Raw genomic sequence first — 18,904 nt, 5'->3', positions numbered from 1 at the left:
ATGAGTGTAGCGACTTAGCATGCACACACACACTGCTTGATCCATTACAAGTGTATCAAGACTAGCTTTCTTACGCATAAATGAAGGGACTGGATTAAATCAGTGTTTTCCTACCCTTGCTGTTCATTGTCTCGATGAACCTGTTTCCTAATCTTGAGTCATGCAAACACCATCTTCACAATTTTTGCCATTTTCTGGTACTACTTGTACTCTTATTACCTACTATTTTGCTTTATATCAACTCATTGTTCTTCTTAAATAAATGTACTTGAGAAGAAACCTTTTAACGACTAAAAGATCAAAGTTTTCACTCATAAAAACGAAATCACCATAAACACGACAAAAATAAATACAAGAAACCAACTGTCTTTCATTCGCGCTAGACGTTGTTGGCTGATGGCTTGGAGCCTGAGGCCTGTACTCTGTTTGCTAAAAAGGGAAAAACAGTCCATACTGGAGAGCTGTTAAGGACATATGAGCACAGGGCGCCTGAGACCTCCTTCTAGAAACAGAAGGATTGAGAATATTAAAAAGGAGTTTCTCACTCTTGAATCTCTATGACTTAATGTCTCCTTTCTGGAGACAGCCAGAAAACATCATTTTGCATCTTTGTAGCATTGGTGGTACCAATCACTCATTTTACAAAATTGAGTCACAGAGTTTCTGCTAAATGAAAACCTTGCCCAGAAGCTCTCTGTGCAAAACAAACTAAAAATCAAACCACCAACAAACTAAACAAAACAAAATTATCTCAGTAACTCGAGATGTGAGCTGCAGAACACCAACAATTCTGCCCCTTCATGTGCTGTCTGGGAGAGGACCTCAGAGACTCCTGTAAATTTTCAGACACCTCAGAACACACTGGGAACAATGGATTGGGCCAGACTGGACATGGCTAGCCCCAACGGCATTGGAATCACCTGGACAGCTGTTAAAAATACAGATTCCTAGGCCTGAAACTGGACTTACTAAGGTTGTCTCTTTGCAGTGAGGCCCAAGAATTTAAATTTTGTCAATCTCTCAGGTAACTATCTTGAGAATCTAGAAACTTAGAAACTCCTAGGATGAATGATTTTATAAACACCCTCGTGTATAGTTTTTCCAGTAGTCATGTATGGATGTGAGAGTTGGATGGTGACTAAAGCTGAGCGCCAAAGAATTGATGCTTTTGAACTGTGGTGTTGGAGAAGACTCTTGAGAGTCCCTTGGACTGCAAGAAGATCCAACCAGTCCATCATAAAGATCAGTCCTGGGTGTTCATAGGAAGGACTGATGCTGAAGCTGAAACTCCAATACCTTGGCCATCTCATGTGAAGAGTTGACTCATTGGAAAAGACCCTGATGCTGGGAGGGATTGGGGGCAGGAGGAGAAGGGGACAACAGAGGATGAGATGGCTGGATGGCATCATTGACTCGATGGGCATGAGTCTGAGTAAACTCCAGGAGTTTGTGATGGACAGGGAGGCCTGGTGTGCTGCGATTCATGGGGTCGCAAAGAGTTGGACACGACTGAGTGACTGAACTGAGCTGTACTGAGAAACACTCAAGCACTGAATTGGTAATAAGATACTGTGCAACCAAATGATTATCTGCTTGTTAAAAACATTTGTCTAAAGAAAAAAGGAGGTATTAGTCTAAACTTCCCTGGATTTTTTTTACCTAACTATACAATTCATCTTTTCAAATCATCATTCCAAATAGCAAAAAGGCAAGCAAAATAATCTTTACTGACATTTAAACATTGTTTATCATAGCAGACATACTGAATTAGATAAGATATATGATAGAGGAGAGTGGCATTTGGACATGGGTCTATCCATGTACCTGATAGTTTATGGGAACCTGTCAAATAACATAGGAGTCTGCTACAGTTGTGTTATTTTATAGCATTCTTTTGAAGGCTGTATTCTGACATGATAAAAATCATAGTGGAGGACAGAAGCTTTATGTGTATGGAAGATGAATCAATGCTCTCAGAGCCTCTTTCTTAATTGGAAAATTCAGGGTTAGATGTGCACCAAGGCCCCCCAAAGGCTAGTCCAGGATTTCTGGGTTCTCAACCCAGCCCTGGGAATCTGTATTTATATCAAGAACTCCAGGTTCAGCCAGTTTTGATAACTGCTCAATGATAGACCCTCTAGTGTTTTTCTTGCTTTATGTGACTGGAAACAGATTTCAGTATTTTAAATGAATGTAGGCTTTCATTAATGTTGTATCTTTGCCTTTTCAACAGATTGTTATTCCTCCCAGTGATTTATTTGATACAGAATCCTTGAACAGGTGCACAGCCCCCAATTATAACACTGTTTCTATGGGGAAATATGATCCACTTTATGACAACATGATTTATGATATAGTTACCCGAACACATTGTGTCAAAAGACACTGTCTGCTTATGCCAAATGTTTACTAGCAAATTTCTTTTCCTTGGATAGAAAAACAGACTCAAATAAAGAGGTAAATTACTTTGCCACATCTCTCATTAGTGGAGATCCTCAGGTCTTCACATGTCTCTTCACTGAACAGCTTGCATGGAGATTTGCTTAGGTGTTTATTTCTTGCCTGGCTACTACTGTCAATTTAATTGTATACCCTTCTCTCTCATCCATCGAGGCAGTGGATGAAGAGCAGATTTATCCCGGAGCTGGAAAAGGACATATTTTCCCCTGCCTTTGTCTTTCTAAGCATTCATTCTGAAAAGTTCCCTCAGGGCTCACCTGAACATGTCTCTGTGGGCAGGTGTCGTGCTCTTATCTACATAGCAGACTGTCTGTCCTGCTACATCCATTTGGCTGAAGCTCGTAATGGGGACCCCAGGATAGCGGACGTACTCAACCTGGCCAAATCGCGGTGGGGAGGTGATGACGTAGAGAAGTTCCTCAGGCTTGTCTGTTCCATCCACAGCAAGGAGAGTGGTGGTCGTCAGGAAACCTCTGTCACCTTTAGACACCACAAGTGGCTTTGCCAGGATGACAATATCACCTGTGTGGCAGAAGAGATGGTGGTCAACATTTGAAAAATAAAACATCCATGGTGAAGGTAAAAAGCAAAGGCCAAACTGTGTAGAAATCAAAATCTCAACTCTAGGATAAGCATAGAGACACAGATGTAGAGAACGGATATATTGACATGAGGAGCAGCAGAGACAGGAATGAACTGGCGGATTAGGTTTGACATACAAACATACATATGCATGTGTGCTCAGGTGCTCAGAAGTGTCTGACTTTCTGCAACCCTGTGGACTGTAGCCTGCCAGGCTCCGCTGTCTATGGGATTCTCCAGGCAAGAATACTAGAGTGGGTTGCCATTTCCTCCTCCAGGGGATCTTCCCAACCCAAGGATTGAACCTGCATCTCCTGTGTCTCCTGCATTGGCAGGTGGATTCTTTACCACTGAGCTACCTGGGAAGCCCATACACTACCATGTGTAAACATAGCTAGTGGGGAAGCTGTTGTATGGCACAGGCACTTAGCTCAGGGCTCTGTGATGACCTAGATGGGTGGGATGGGGGGTGCTGTTGCTGGGAAGGAGGTCCAAGAGGGACAGGATGTATGAACACATGTACACATAGAGGGGGTTCACACTGTTGTAAGGCAGAAACTAACACAACATTGAAAAGCAATTATACGCCAATGAAAAAAATATTTAAGAAGTGACAAAAAAAATGCTAATATGATATAGCAAGGTTTCTATGACTGGGATTAATCAAAGAATTTGGCCAAAGATGTGGGCAGATATCACAGAGAAGGGGCAATACATAAGGCCAATAAAGATGCAAGATATGCTCAATCTCAGGAAGAGTCAGGGAACTACAGATCAAGATCACAATAAATTGCCATCTCACATCGCTCTGATAGGCCAAGATGTGGAAGGCTGAAGACAGCAAGTGTGGAAGGGGATGTAGAATCTTGCATACAGTTCTAGTTAGAGTGTAAACTGGTACACAACCTAGAATTATTTTGCAAAAAGTTGGATACTCACATCTGCCTTGACCCAGTGATGCCACTACAGTGGTGTGCTGGAAACATGTGCACTTGTACCCAGGAGGCCTGTGCTAGAAAGGTCATGGCAGCGCTGTTTGTAAATGAAAACACTGGAGACAACCCAGATGCCTTTTCAGAAGGTGAATGTATAAACAGGCTGTGGCCTATTCGTACAGTTGAATTTTGCAGAGTAGCAAAAGGAATGCACTAGAGCTACATGGAGTCACACAGAGGTAGCTTATTAACATGTTATCAGTTGAGTGAGCAAGTCCCAGAGAACTGTAAACAAAACGAAGAAACTTAACACAAAATTCAGGATGGTGGCTTTCTCTGGAGGATGGAACAGGTAGATAGGTAGATTCTGATACTGCAGTATTTCAGTTCTTGTACGTATGGTGGCTGCACAGGTGCTATTATATGTATTTAAAAGACTCTATGAGTGAATGTCTGAACGAGCAAAGAAGTTGATCACACAGAGACAAAGGATACAGAGCTTCATAAATTAAAGGTTATATCAAAGTTTGCTCACCCGAGGTTCATCAAAAAATGATCATAATTAAAATACCCTTGAGCTTCAACTTTGTGCTAGGTAAGGGATAAAGACCCTTAAAACTTTACACCAACATTGTGATAGGCCACTGCCAAGTGTCTAGGCTATAAATGAGGAAACTAAGGTGTACAAATGTTACCAACGTGGTAATGATTATACAATTAGGAAACATAAAGCTAGAATTTATACCCGAGCCATCTGACCCAAGAGCACACACTCAAACATGTCACTATTTTGCTTATGCTCTTTAATACTGGAAAAGACCCTGATGCTGGGACAGATTGAAGGCAGGAGAAGGGGACGACAGAGGATGAGATGGTTGGGTGGCATCACTGACTCAAAAGACATGAATTTGAGCAAGCCCTGGGAGTTGTTGATGGACACGGAAGCCTCGCAGGCTGCAGTCCATGGGATCACAAAGAGGTGGACACAACTGAGCAACCGAACTGAACTGACTCTTAAATATATATAAGGAATTCTTATAAACCAAAACTAAAAGGGTAAATATCCCAAAGGAAATATGTGTGAAATAAATGTCAGGTCATTTCTATTTAAATATACAGTCAATAAGATTTTGAAAAGATATTTAGTCCTATAAAGAAATACAAAATGAAAAGAAAACATCAAGGAGGTATAATTTTGCTCCAGGAGTTCTCATTGAGGGACAATTTTGCCTCCCCTCCAGGGGACATTTACCAACATCTGGAGACATTTTGTTTATGCTATCTGAGGGGAACTACTGACTTCTATAGGTCCATATAGTCAAAGTTATGGTTTTTCCAGTAGTCATGTACGGATGTGAGAGCTGCACCTTATGGTGCAGAAGGCTGCACCTTATGGTGCAGCAGCAGAAGGCTGCTGCTGCTGCTAATAAGTCGCTTCAGTCATGTCTGACTCTGTGCGACCTCATAGATGGAAGCCCACCAGGCTCCCCCATCCCTGGGATTCTCCAGGCAAGAGAAAGAAGGCTGAGTGCTGAAGAATTGATGCTTTTGAACTGTGATTCTGGAGGAGACTCTTGAGATTCTCTTGGACTGCAAGGAGATCAAACCAGTCAATCTTAAAGGAAATCAGTCCTGAGTACTTGTTGGAAGGACTGATGTTGAAGCTGAAGTTCCAACACTTTGGCCACCTGATGCAAACAGCCAATCCATTCCTAGCATCCAGACCCTGATGCTGGGAAACATTAAAAGCAGAAGGAGAAGAGGGTGACAGAGGATGAAGTGGTTGGATGGCATCACCAACTCAAAGGACATGAACCTGGGCAAATTCTGGGAGATGGTGAGGGACAGGGAAGCCTGGCATGCTGCAGTCCATGGGGTTGCAAAGAGTTAGACATGATTTGGCAATGGAACAATGACTAAATTCTAGTAGGTAAAGACCAGTTCAGTTCAGTTCAGTCGCTCAGTCGTGTCCAACTCTTTGCGACCCCATGGACTGCAGCATGCCAGGCTTGCCTATCCATCAACAATTCCCGGAGCTTACTCAAACTCATGTCCACCGAGTCAGTGATGCTATCCAACCATCTCATCCTGTCATCCCCTTCTCCTCCTGCATTCAATCTTTCCCAGCATCAGGGTCTTTTCCAATGAGTCAGTTCTTTATGTCAGTTGGCCAAAGTATTGGAGTTTCAGCTTCAGCATCAATCCTTCCAATGAATATTTAAGACTGATTTCCTTTAGGATGGACTGATTGGATTTCCTTGCAGTCCAAGGGATTCTCAAGAGTCTTCTCCAACACCACAGTTCAAAAGCATCAATTCTTCAGCGCTCAGCTTTCTTTATAGTCCAACTCTCACATCCATATATGACTACTGGAAAAACCATAGCTTCGACTAGAAGGACTTTTGTTGGCAAACTAATGTCTCTGCTTTTTGATATGCTGTCTAGGTTGGTCACAGCTTTTCTTCCAAGGAACAAGCATCTTCTAATATCATGGCTACAGTCACCATCTGCAAGGATTTTGGAGCCCCCCAAAATAAAGTCTCTTACTGTTTCCATTGTTTCCCCATCTATTTGCCATGAAGTGATGGGACGAGATGCCATGATCTTAATTTTCTGAATGTTGAGTTTTAAGCCAACTTTTTCACTCTCCTCTTTCACTTCCATCAAGAGGCTCTCTAGTTCTTCTTTGTTTTCTGCTGCTAAAAATTCTATGGTGCACAATAAATACTTACATATTCGAAAATATTGATATTGCCATGACTGGGAAACCCTGTTTTAGATGATCAAATTAGTCTTTTTCATATATTATGCTTTTTAACTCAAAATGCAACTTAAGTTCAATGTAGAATCAGCAGCCAACCTAATGTTGCACCAAAACCTGAGCCGCAGATGCTTCAGAGGGAGTTAAGATGAATACATCAAAGAATAAAGAAGAATGAACAAAGCCAGGAAACAAAATTCACCCACAAGATGAAGAGCAGAAGATAGAGCTGAGGGGAGGAAAAATATGTAGGTATTGCCTGAACCCAGTTTTTCAGCACTGTTTTTCACATTAGTCAGAGTATGGATGAGGGCCAACTATGGGCAATGTCCTTCTAAACTTCTCTCAAAGATGTCCGAGTCATTTTTTCCACCGTGCAAATCAGAAGTCATGGCACTATGGGAAAGCATAAAGTTATTTATAATGGCTCCCAAAAAGTGTTCAAATATGCTAATGTTAGGGTCTAATTTAGTCTAACAATTCAGTATAATTTTATTTAGACATGAACAATTCTGATTATAAAGTTACACTGCAACCTGAGAAAATTTCCACCAAAAGAAGGAAGGAAGGAAAAAAAAATCAAAGCCGTGAAGAAGGAGGAGGAAAGAAGGAAGAATAGGATTCTGCACAGAGATAAAAAATACCACCAAATTTAAAAAAACTTCTGAACTACTGAAAGTTTCAACAGGTTACTGTGTCTACTTGATTAAGTTTTCACAAATCCTGTTAGAAAATAATCACATGCCCATTGTAGCAGAGACTAGGGAGGACCTCACCAGGCTCAGTACTTTTTCTTCTGGATGTACTGTTCCAGTTTCCACCGCCCAGTCTCCTTAAGGATTCAGCCACTGGGATGTATAGAGGGCAAGTACCCTACTTCCAAGCCTAGCCCATGAAATTCTCCCATTTTCCTCCACATGCCCATGTGTTCATGCACAGCCGTGTACGACTCTTGGCAAGCCCATGGACTGTAGCCCGCCAGGCTCCACTGTCCATGGGATTCTCCAAGCAAGAATACTGGAGTGGGTTGCCATTTCTTCCTCCAAGGGATCTTCCTGATCCAGGGGCCAAACCCATGTCTCCTGCGTCTCCTGCACTGACAGGAGGATTCTTTACAACTGTACCATGTGGGAAGTCCGTTATCATCCACATCTCACTCCCAAAGTGACTCCGAGGCCCAAAGTGACTCCAGGGAATGCACCATGCTAAGAATGACAGGGTAGTCTGCTACCCTAATACATATGTTGTCTGCCCAGATACTTCACTTGTATTGCATTTTGCCTGGACAAGTATTTATGAAGAATGTAGTCTTACTTTTGCAAAGAGAAATAAATGTGTACAGTAACATGAACTTATTATGAATCTTCAAGGAAATAAGCAAATAAAATATATAGTCTTCCCTCTCAAAAAAAAAAATCAAAATCAATCAATCTGGCTTAAAATTTGTTTAAAAAAATTCAGAACAGCTGTAATTTTACCATAAACATGAAGTAAAACTTTTACTGTACCTAAGCATCCAATTTAATTTAGCTCTGAGCTTTCTGGCAGCCAAGGCAAAACAAAAAAAGCATTCTGTTAATCTGTCAATCAAACATGTACTAAGGATCTAAGACTTTGCTTGATCCTGAGAATATATAGATCTTGGACTATACAGATGAATGAGATAGGATCTTTACTCTCCTCACACAAGCTCTAAGTGAAAGTATCACAGTTGAGAATCAAAGACCTACTCTCTCCCTTGCTGAGCTTTCAGTACTTTTTTTACTCTCCTCCTTCTGACATTTATGTGCTGTTGAGTCCCATCATGCAAATGGTCTGCTTAATTAATTCAAGAGAAGCTTACTATCAGGACTTCCCTGGTGGCCCAGTGGCTAAGATTCTGTCCTCCCAATTCAGGGGACCTGGGTTCAATCCTTGGTCAAGGAACTAGATCCACATACTGCATATGAGAGTTCACCTGCCGCAACTAAAGATCCTGTGTGTTGCAACAAAGACCCGGTGCAGCCAAATAAATACAAAATAATTTTTTTTTTTTAAAAAGAGAAAAGCGTTATTATCTTACAACATTCTCCCTCATCCCTAAAGAGTATGTGTTAGCACTTTCAAAGTGAAAAGAGTAACAACTTTCAACCTTTTCAACAACAAAATTCCTTTTTATTATTTTAAACTTTTAAAAAATATGTTCATTTCTATTTCCTTTATCATTAGTGCATTGGAAATCTTTTCCCTTTCAAATTCTGTTTTCAAGTAATCATTCAATTCCTGAAGGTAAAACTAGAGTTGGTGCATTGATTTGTAAAATTTTCCTTAAAGCATAAAACCTTGACAGTTAAAGTAACCTGTGCAGCCATATTGCAGACAAGGCTGGATTTTTCATGGGCTTTTTGAAATACTGAAAATAACACATGAATTGGCTACTCTTGTAAACCAGGCAAAACAAGTGAGGAGCCCAAGGATCAACTCATAACTGATGGAATTTCAAGTCTAAAGGATGGAAGGGAGAAAGGAAAGGAGGGAAGGAGGAAGAGAGGGAGAGAAGATGGGAGAGGTTTACACCAGTGCACTTCTGCTGTGCAAGTCTGTCCCGATAAAGCCCACTAGAAATGCTTTACCTTTCCCCATATCCTTGATGGTGATGTCACAGTCAAAGGCCGGTGACCTATGGTCACCATCCCAGAGGTGGAAGGTGAAGCTGTCTTGGTTCTTGGAGTCCATGGCCCCGGTGTGTGTATATCTCAGCAAGTTCAAATCCACTTCTTCCTGAGTGCATTTCATGCCAGGGTACAGAGGGACCCAGTCCCTCCCTATCTGAAAGATGCCAGAATTAGTCAGCTGCCCAGGTTTCCCCCTCCTCACAAGGTGTGTTAGTGAACATCTTCCATATCCTCTGAAAACTTCCAGATTCAATTATTTTGCCATTCTACCTCATATTTTCCATTGAAATAAATGTATTGAAATCATTTCAGGCCTTGGGGGAAAAAACTAGCTGTAAGCAAAGAATTTTTGGCAAAGTCATATGGCAATTCAACTGCAGTGCTACTAAGGTATTTATCATAAGCCATCATAGCTGATTAAATATTTCAATTGAGGAGAGCAGGTGGGTAATTGAGCTGTTGGAATTGATTCTTTAAAAATTAAACGTGTTTCACTTGGGATTTCCTTTTTTCTTTTTAGTTCATATCATTGTCCAACTAATAAAACCTGTATTTCAAACCAGTTTGTTACTGGAGTTATCTGAAGTAGATAAAACACAAACAGAATGGGTGTATTTACTGTCCCTATGTTTTTCAGATTTCCTAAAGACCAAAGAAAATGATCAAAACTTCTATTATTCCCTACATTTATATCCTAAGTCAGCACAAAAATAACTACAAATATCATATATGTATTGTTAATTATACTCTTCTAAAAATAACCCAGCATTATTTAAGCATATATTCTATACAGAACTCAGTGCAGAAACTGTGGCATTTTCAATGAAAAGAGGTCTTTATGCTGAGGGAGAACTAACAACTGAGAGTATTATAAAATGCAGTAATAATAAATGTGTCTCTGATTAATAATTCTGTTATTCTCTTAAGATGTATAGCTTTCCCTAAGAGTGGCTTATAAAAGTCATCTGACATAATTCAAGAAAAATGTTATCTTAAAAATTTACTATATGATATTATCTCCAGTGCTTTTCCTATGTTTGAAGAGACTGTAACAGAAATTTAAACATTTGTTTTTTATTTCCCTTGACACATTATTTCACATGCCCTCCTCTCCCCTCACCATGTTACCACTTCCTTTTGTCACTCTATCTGATAAAGTTCTCTCCTCTTTAATGTTTATGCCCAGCTGATGTTTACACATAGGTATGCTGTGCCCCAGTTCTCACTGGGTGAAAGTTAATTATATTCTAATAAAGTTCATTGTTTGTTTGCATTACAAGGTCTATTTGAAAATTTAATTTTTAAAGCAGACACTCTTCAGGTTTTAAACCAGACAGCCTGTAATCTTTTTAACTTTTTTCTTTATAGTCTTTTCCCAGAAAGTAAATACAGAAGAAGATACATTTTGCTTTCCCTCATCTCCATCTAATTCCCTACTTGCATCCCCAAGTGTGAGCTTTGACTTGACAAAATCCATCTGCAAGCCCCCAAAGAGGAAAAAAATAAGAGTTGGACTCAAGGTGGGTAAAATGCAAGATAGTCAACAAGAAAACAAACATGCACAAGAAAGTCCAGGAGGCCTGGTCCCTGGTTTGGAGAGACTTGAAGAACCCCTAGGGAGCTGGGAGAGAACTCTATGGCGCCACATTGGGAACCTGGACCCATCTGGATTTTTACATAACCAAAAACACTTTTGCTCCCATGCCACCCAAATGTGTGAGCTCTCACTGCATTTCTGCTTCATTACTCTCTGAAATGAAATAAGGCCACAGCTGCACCTCAGTTTAAATCAGTGATTTCTCTTCACTTCGATTCTCTGTGGTGCCCACAATCTAAGACAATCGAGCTGTTCCACACAGAATACGTCCTTGCTGCTATTATCAGGCTGTGTCTACATTTTATTAAAAGTTAAGCATTCAAATAATCACATAGACATTTTGATGAGTTACTCGAGTGACCTCAAGTGACAGATCTGTAACTTGTACTGAGTTGATCCTTGGGCATCACATACAAAGTCTGAACTAGTCTGGTGAGCACCATTTGTTAAAAGACTATCTTTTCTCCACTGCTTGGTCAAAAATCGGTTTGCCACACTGGTGTGGGTCTATTTCTGAGCTTTCAGAAATAGAGATTTCTGATTCCTTGGTAGCTCAGACAGTAAAGAGTTTGCCTGCAGTGTGGGAAATGGAGTTCGATCCCTGGGTCGCAAAGGTCCCCTGGAGAAGGAAATGGCAACCCAGTCCAATATTCTTGCCTGGAGAATTCCATGAATGGAGTAGCCTGGCAGGCTACATGTAGTTCATAGGGTCACAAAGAGTCGGACACAACTGAGCGATTTCACTTTTACTTTTGTTCTGTTGCATTGATCTATTTGTTTATTCCTGTACCAAACGTACACTGTCTGGATTACTATAGTTATACAGTCAGTCTTGAAGTCCGGTAGTGTCAGTCCTTGAATTTCATTCTTCTATGTTGTGTTAGCTATTCTGGGTATTTTGCCTCTCCAGAGAAGCTTTAGAATCAGTTTGTTGATATTCAAAACTGCTCTAAAGAATAAAGCCCATTTTTTAAAATAAAAATATGATGGAAACACAGATATCTCAAAGTATGCCTGATTCTCATCAGAAACTAGACAACTTGCTTTCCCCCGTAACTTCCTATCTTCCAATTTAGGTACAATCCTAAGGAAAAATGAGCAGTGAAAAACTGTGATTTTGGTTGAATTTACCCTGAAATGAGTAAGTAAATTTAGAATAGTGTGAGCTCACTCCAAAGTAGGAAAATTAAAATTTCTACTTTTGGGCCAAATATGATTATGACAGAATAAATTCAGTTATGCAAATCTGTGCATTGAAAAAATTTAAACCTGTTACAGTCAATCTGAAAAATGAAAGTAAAAAGGCGACCAACCTTAAGTTGAAGTTGCCCATTTTGGGGAAGTCTTTCAAATAAATAGTAAATCTTCTCCCTGGGTGAGTCTTCATCTATGGCTGAGAGAACAGCACTAGAAATAATACGAGTTTCACCCATATTCATTGTAATTTCAGCCTTCCTGTAAAAAAGATATCTGGGTTGATACCGAAACAGAAGACATTGCTTTAACAGGGGGCAGTCATAATGATTATTACAGTGCTCAAGCTTCAAAAATTAGGGAATGATTTTCAGTCTCCAAAGTGCCAAACATGATGAGTCAGTCTTGTGAAACCAGCTCTCATTTCACCTTACCTGTGAAAGTGCTGAAAACATTTAGCCAGGATTGATGAGCATGGCATGAGGTAATTACCTACTCCTGTTTACATGTATAGACTTTATAATTTTATATTAAAACTTATTTTATAAACTGATATTTTTCCAAAATTTTATTTGATACAAATACAACAACAGCTCCATGAAGTAAGTGGGCTAGGTATTCTCCTTCTAATTTTACAGACAGAAACTTAAAAAGCTGAAATGGCTTACTCACAGGTATTCTGGTACCCTTTATGATAGACCATTATGAATTTGGTGATATTCAGGCAATCTGTAGCCCTCATCTTCTGGATAACTAGCATTCTAGCATTGTTTTCACAGCAATTCATCTTTTCCAAGTGCCACAGCTGCCCGGCCAACTCCTGGCATCTTGAAGAGAAGCCTGGGCAGGGAGCAGCTGCTCCTTCTACCATAGAAGCTGCTTCTGTGGTTTCATGTGTCCTGTAAAGGGTGACCGCCTTCATAGCCAATATTGCCATTTTCCCTGGTCTCACCAAACTAAAGAGGGGATTTCTTTCCACCTGTTGTTTTTTGTTCTTGGTTTTGGTCATCACACATGAACAAACTGTGACACTTTGTTTCTGAGAAAAACTGGGAAGTTTCCTTGGGATTAAGATCAAGGACATTTTTGTAGCAAACTGACCATTCTCAACAGCCTTCCAGTCCTCTGCTGAGAAGTCAAAGCCCAAACACCTCAGTTCTAACCTTACTAGGTTTCTCTTGCCTCCTCAGAACTGACACCTTCCCTGGTAGTAGGAGGCAACTTTTGCTCTCCTCTTTACAAGAGACTATATAATACCATTGAGGTAGGAGATAGATGGTAGGAGATAGATGGGCCCCTGGGCTGAACAGCTGGTGTTCGTCAAGTGGAGTAAAATTGCAGTGTCTCACCCAGACACTCCAAGGACAAAGCTAGTGGCAGAAGCTGGGTGCTGCTGAAGTAAAGAGACAAGAGGACCAATCCTGAGGTCAAGGAAAACTTCTCTGTCTGCACAGATGCAGGAAGACTCCTTGGTGGTCAAAAGGCAGGAGGCGCCACCTGTGTGGACATGTACCCACAAGCGTCTGCAGTGGAATCCATCTTAGTAAAAAGGTGCGCACACATGTTGGGGAGAATCCTTGAACAGGTCACATATGGGAAAAGAAACAAGATAGTTGGCCAAAGGTAAACATAGATCTGGAAGTACTGTCCTATGTAAGTGATTTAAATCACCTCTTTACTGCACTCCTCCTCATTAGGGTGGACACACATACCCTTTCTCTCCAGGTGTGTATTTCTCCCTTGCTTCACTCTTAAACACACAAAACGATTCTCTATGTGCTCTCCCATATGCTATGCTGTGTCTCTGATAATAAACTTTGTACCTGTTGTTACAGTTTTGGCCTCCTTGAGAAATGCATTTTTCAATAAGGATAAGAGCCAGAGTCACTTTGCTTCTAGCCTCCAGACCCTTGTTGTCTAGTGGCAAGGATTCCTCATTTTCATCCAGGCTACCCAGGTTCATTTCTGGGGCAAGGGACTAAGATCTTTCTTCAGGAACACTCATTGCTCTCTCTCCAAGATCAACAGCATTCTAGGAGGCTAGAATGATGGTTTGGGGCTTATGGAGATTAGTGGTGATTTTATTTATTTATTTTTTTGGGCCTCACGTCTTGTGGGTCTTAGTTCCCTGACCAGGTATTGAATTCCAGCTTCTGGCAGTGAGTGCATGGAGTCCTAACCGTTGGACCCCCAGGGAATTCCCAGTGGTGCTTTTAATAGAAATAGATGAACTGAAACAGGAAGCCAATACAATGAAGATGATAAGGAGTCTGGTAGAAAGAAATGGTCAGAAATAAATGTCAGAGGGTTCAAGAGAGAAGAAAGTGTGTCACCGTGTGTTACCCTGAAAGGGATAAAGGCTTAGTGTAGGTAATTTATTTGGGAAGTGACCTCAGGAACAAGTGAGAGGGAGGGGCACTAACAAGGTCCGGCCAGATGAGAAAAGCCATTAGATTTGGTGGGAAAGCCATTAGATTTGGAGACAGTTGGCAGAAATGGAAGAAGCAAGCACAAGCTATTTCTTCAACCAGTTTGGCACTGAAATGAATGAGGGCCTGGGTTACCACTGCAATCTAAATGAAGATATCTGCTTGCAATAATGATAATAACTAACGTTTATGAGAACTTACTATGGACTAACCAGTCTTTCAAATACTTTTACATATTTTAATTCATTGAGTCCTTTCAACAACCACATGAAAAGGATACGTTATTACCCTCATTTACAAAGAGGTTGACAAAGAGGTAGCAAGAGGTTAAGTAATACATTCAGTATCAAATCAGGGCTTGCCTAGTGGCTTAAATGGTAAAGAATCTGCCTGTAGTATGGGAGACCTGAGCTTGATCACTGGGTCAGGACGATCCCCTGGAGATGAGAATGGCTACCCACTCTAGTATTCTTGCCTGGAGAGTTCCATGAACAGAAGATCCGGGTGGGCTACAGTCCATAGAGTCACAAAGAGTTGAACATGACTGAAGAACTAGAACTTTCACTTTCTTTTTCCCCCAAGATCACACTACCCACAAGTGGCTGAATCAAGACAGTTTGGCTCCAGAATTTGCTCCCTTCACTATTAACTATATCCCTGTGTCTTGTTAGCAGAAGGAATGAAAAGGGAAGAGATGGAAGATGCAGTTGAGAAAAAATAATGGAGCATGTTCTGAGAGAAGGCAAGAGGTGATATGCTCAAGGACACATATGGAAGGGAAAAGAAGAAAAGGGGAAAAAAAGGAGAGATTTCAAAGCAGGGCTGAAGGAACTTTGGTGATTCTGTAGATGAAGCTATGCCAGGAAGTTTAATGGCAAGAGCCTAGCAAGAAATAGTAAATCAGATAAAATTGAATGAGTGCCTTAAGTCATTTTACCTTTCTGGTCTCAGCTGTCTTAGTGAAGAAAACAATAGCTAATTCACACAATTTTGGTGAGGATTTAAATAAATATATGTGAACAAATCCAGCACACTGTTGTATAGAAAGTATTTAATAAACATCATTTTTCACCTCTCTCCCTCTTTCGTAGATAAAGTGAGGTCATCAGAAAGGAGGCTTTTTACTGCCAAAATATCTTTCAGATTTTCAATTTTATAAATTACGATTATACTAATCGAACATTCCAGCTAGAAAATAAGGAAATAGTATGTGTATCACTGATTCATTTTGCTGTACAGTGGAAAGTAGTTTTAGTCACTCAATCATATTTGACTCTTTGCGATCCCATGGACTGTAGACTGCCAGGCTCCTTTGTCCATGGTATTCTCCAGGTAAGAATATTGGAGTGAGTAGTCATTCCCTTCTCCAAGGGATCTTCCCAACCCAAGAATCAAACCTGGGTCTCCTGTAGGCGGATTCTTTACCATCTGAGCCACCAGGGAACACAACATTGTAAAGGAACTATAATCCAATAAAAATAAATTTAAACAAATAATTATTCCTTAAATAAGGAAAAACGTTTCTAAAGAAAGATGAGTTATAAGCCCAGAAATCAATACAATTTGAAAAAATTTTTATAAATACACAAATCCTAAGGACACACACACAAAAATTTCCTATTGAATACTCTTAGTCAAACTGATGTCTGAGATGCAACTCTCCAAAAAATTATCTCCAGCATCCAAGGACCTCAGTGGCCATAAGGAAACAGCAAGATAAGGAAGGGATTTGTTTCTTTTCTGCAAAGTGGAGGAGACTTTGGGAGTTTACACACTTTCAAGAAGTTGTTCACTTCCTAATAAAAACTTAGACTGTCTACTCAATACCCATCATGCTACACCATTGACATGGTCAGAGAGGTACCAAGAAGTACACAGCTCCCTTGATCTAGGGAACTTAGAAGAGTTGGGCTTCCTAAAATTTTAACCTTTAGTTAACCTTTTAGTTCTCTACAGTTGCCAATGATAAGAGAAATGGCTGGAACTAAAGAAATATAACTGATGAAGATTCTGTATCTATGATCAAACTGATCAGGTACTGAGAAAGTTTGCAAAGTATAATACAGAATTTTTAAAAGGTGGTCATCTTGACCTCAGGTGGCAACAGGATATTGATCCCTATGGAACGCAGAAAAGGACTGGAGGACAATGAAATATGAAGATGAAAAAAATCATGGCAATATATTTCCCTCAGCCACTCTTAGCTCAAAGCTTAACCAAATCCACAGTAAGGACTGTCTTCAGTTGTATTACCACACTTTAGTTGAATTTATTTATTAATTACTCTTTGGTTTGTGTGTACGTGTATGTGTGTGTGTGCTTAAATATTTAGCACACTGTTCATTCCGTATTGTATGTATGGTCATTTTGAATTACTGACAACTAAATAGAAGTTTTAGAGGAAAACCAAATAATTAAAAGGCTAATTTGAGAAATTTAAAGGAGGAGTTATGTTAACTAACATTTGCACTGAAGGTTCTAGGTGCTTAAGTCCGTGGGAAAGTTGCAACAGGCAGGAATTGTTAAAGACTTCTCTCTGGAGGAAATACATTACACTTGCATCTAGTATTCCAGACCTTAGAACTTCATATAGAATCTCAAATGGACTCTTTTCAGGTAACTTACTTGCTCAGCATTGGTTTCTCATCATTAACTGGGGTGACCTCTACAAAAATGGTTTTAAGTATTTTATGTTTCCCATCTGACACCTGGATTGTAAAGTCATCAGCAAGACTCTCTGAATCATCATGCATGTACATCAACCTCATTCCTGGACAAAGGGAAGAAAGAGAGAAAGTAAATCTTTCTTATGATTAAACCATTTCAAAACCTGTCACAAATAATTTGTTTTAATTTCCAAGGCATTGTTATTAGCATGAGCTCATTAATCAGCACAATAAGGTAAAATCAAATTATTTTATAAAGTAAGAATACCCTCTAGTTCATTAAAAGTTCCTATTTAAATAAGTTAGTATTTGATAAGGGTCTTACTTAAAGTCATTGAGGAAAAATATATTATTCAATAAACCAAAAGAGAACAATGGTGACAGGGTATTTAAATGAAACATAAAATTAGTTCATTACTTAGGGGAATTTGTATTTAGATCCCTACCTCAAGCCAACAATCAAAATAAATCTTAGGTGAATCAAAACTTAAATAAAAAACTATTTTTAAAGCCTATATAACATTCACATGGAAAAAATGAAACTTTCATATGTAGCTGGCAGAAAAGTAAAATGATTTTTTGGAAATCATTTTGGAAAACAGCTATTTTGGAAAACAGTTTGACAGAGTTTTAGGTTTGATCCCTGGGTCAGGAAGATCCCTTGGAGAAGGAAACACCAATACACTCCAGTATTCTTGCCTGAAAAATCACATGGACCGAGGAGCCTGGCAGGCTACACTTCAGAGGGTCACAGAGTTGAACACATCTGAGCACATGAGCATATGGGATAAGATCAATTTTTCAAAAACAGTAATGAAAAAATACTTTAGGCTGCTATTTCAATGTGTCATTTCCTTAAAGAGCAAATTAGCACCTCAGAGAATAATGAATTATTATAAGTTGTTCTATATTTGTTTCAAATGTGGAGGTTTTGACAGACAAATCTCTTTAAATTTAATTCCATGATCTCAATAGTTTTAAAAAGGAATTTTTTTATTATGTGATTAAAACCTTGGGGTAAAATACCAAAATTAAAAAATATCATTTTTACTGATGCTCTTAAGGTGAAAGAAAAGATACTATTTCTTTTTCAATTACCCACTCTGTCTAGCTGAGACTTTATGCTCTGCATTAATCCAGAGCCCAGAGAAAACCCTTGAGGGATAAATGAATATAGGCAAAGGCCATTTCTTCAATTCCTCTTTCTGTGGTTTATTACTATCTTTTCTGGGTTAAATTATTAAATCAACAACAACAAACAAATTGAAATGAAACATGATATACCATTCTTGAGAAGTTCCATGGAAAAGTTGTAGACAAGTTCATACTTCTGGTCAGGGTTGGCTGATTGCTTATATTGAAAAAAGTTTCTGCTAAATGCCCTATTGATGAGGAGGCCATGACGTGGTTTGTGAGTGATACTGAACAGCAAGGGGTTCTTGGGAATGTCCCGGTCAGTAGCACTGATGATGGAAGAATCCAGCTCTCTCATCTGACCCTCACACACCTAAACAAAGACAAGAGAAGTCAGCCACATGTGAAATGAAACCTGTCTTTCTTTTGGCAAAAATCTTAAAAAATAATTTTAAGAGATCCCCACAAATTTTCCATGAGGTTTGTGTGTAA

The 18,904-nt window shown here is 39.6% G+C and overlaps 1 protein-coding gene across 4 annotated transcripts in view; it reads right to left on the bottom strand.

The window, feature by feature from the left end:
- Positions 1-18,904, bottom strand: part of FREM1 (FRAS1 related extracellular matrix 1) — a 171,194-nt gene that overhangs the window by 48,755 nt on the left and 103,535 nt on the right. For 2 of the 4 annotated variants that reach the window (XM_061132199.1, XM_061132198.1), the window contains 5 exons: positions 18,563-18,785; positions 17,238-17,382; positions 12,303-12,444; positions 9,351-9,546; positions 2,718-2,982 (listed from right to left, as the gene is read on the bottom strand). In XM_061132199.1, the coding sequence (XP_060988182.1) occupies positions 2,718-2,982; positions 9,351-9,546; positions 12,303-12,444; positions 17,238-17,382; positions 18,563-18,785 (971 nt within the window). Of the gene's footprint in view, positions 1-2,717; positions 2,983-9,350; positions 9,547-12,302; positions 12,445-17,237; positions 17,383-18,562; positions 18,786-18,904 lie in introns of those variants that run through there. The other 2 variants (XM_061132200.1, XM_061132201.1) reach the window with 2 other exon arrangements.

Source organism: Dama dama, chromosome 29 (genome assembly GCF_033118175.1).
Source record: "Dama dama isolate Ldn47 chromosome 29, ASM3311817v1, whole genome shotgun sequence".
Taxonomy (NCBI): domain Eukaryota; kingdom Metazoa; phylum Chordata; class Mammalia; order Artiodactyla; family Cervidae; genus Dama; species Dama dama.
This window is presented reverse-complemented; position numbering and strand designations above follow the sequence as displayed.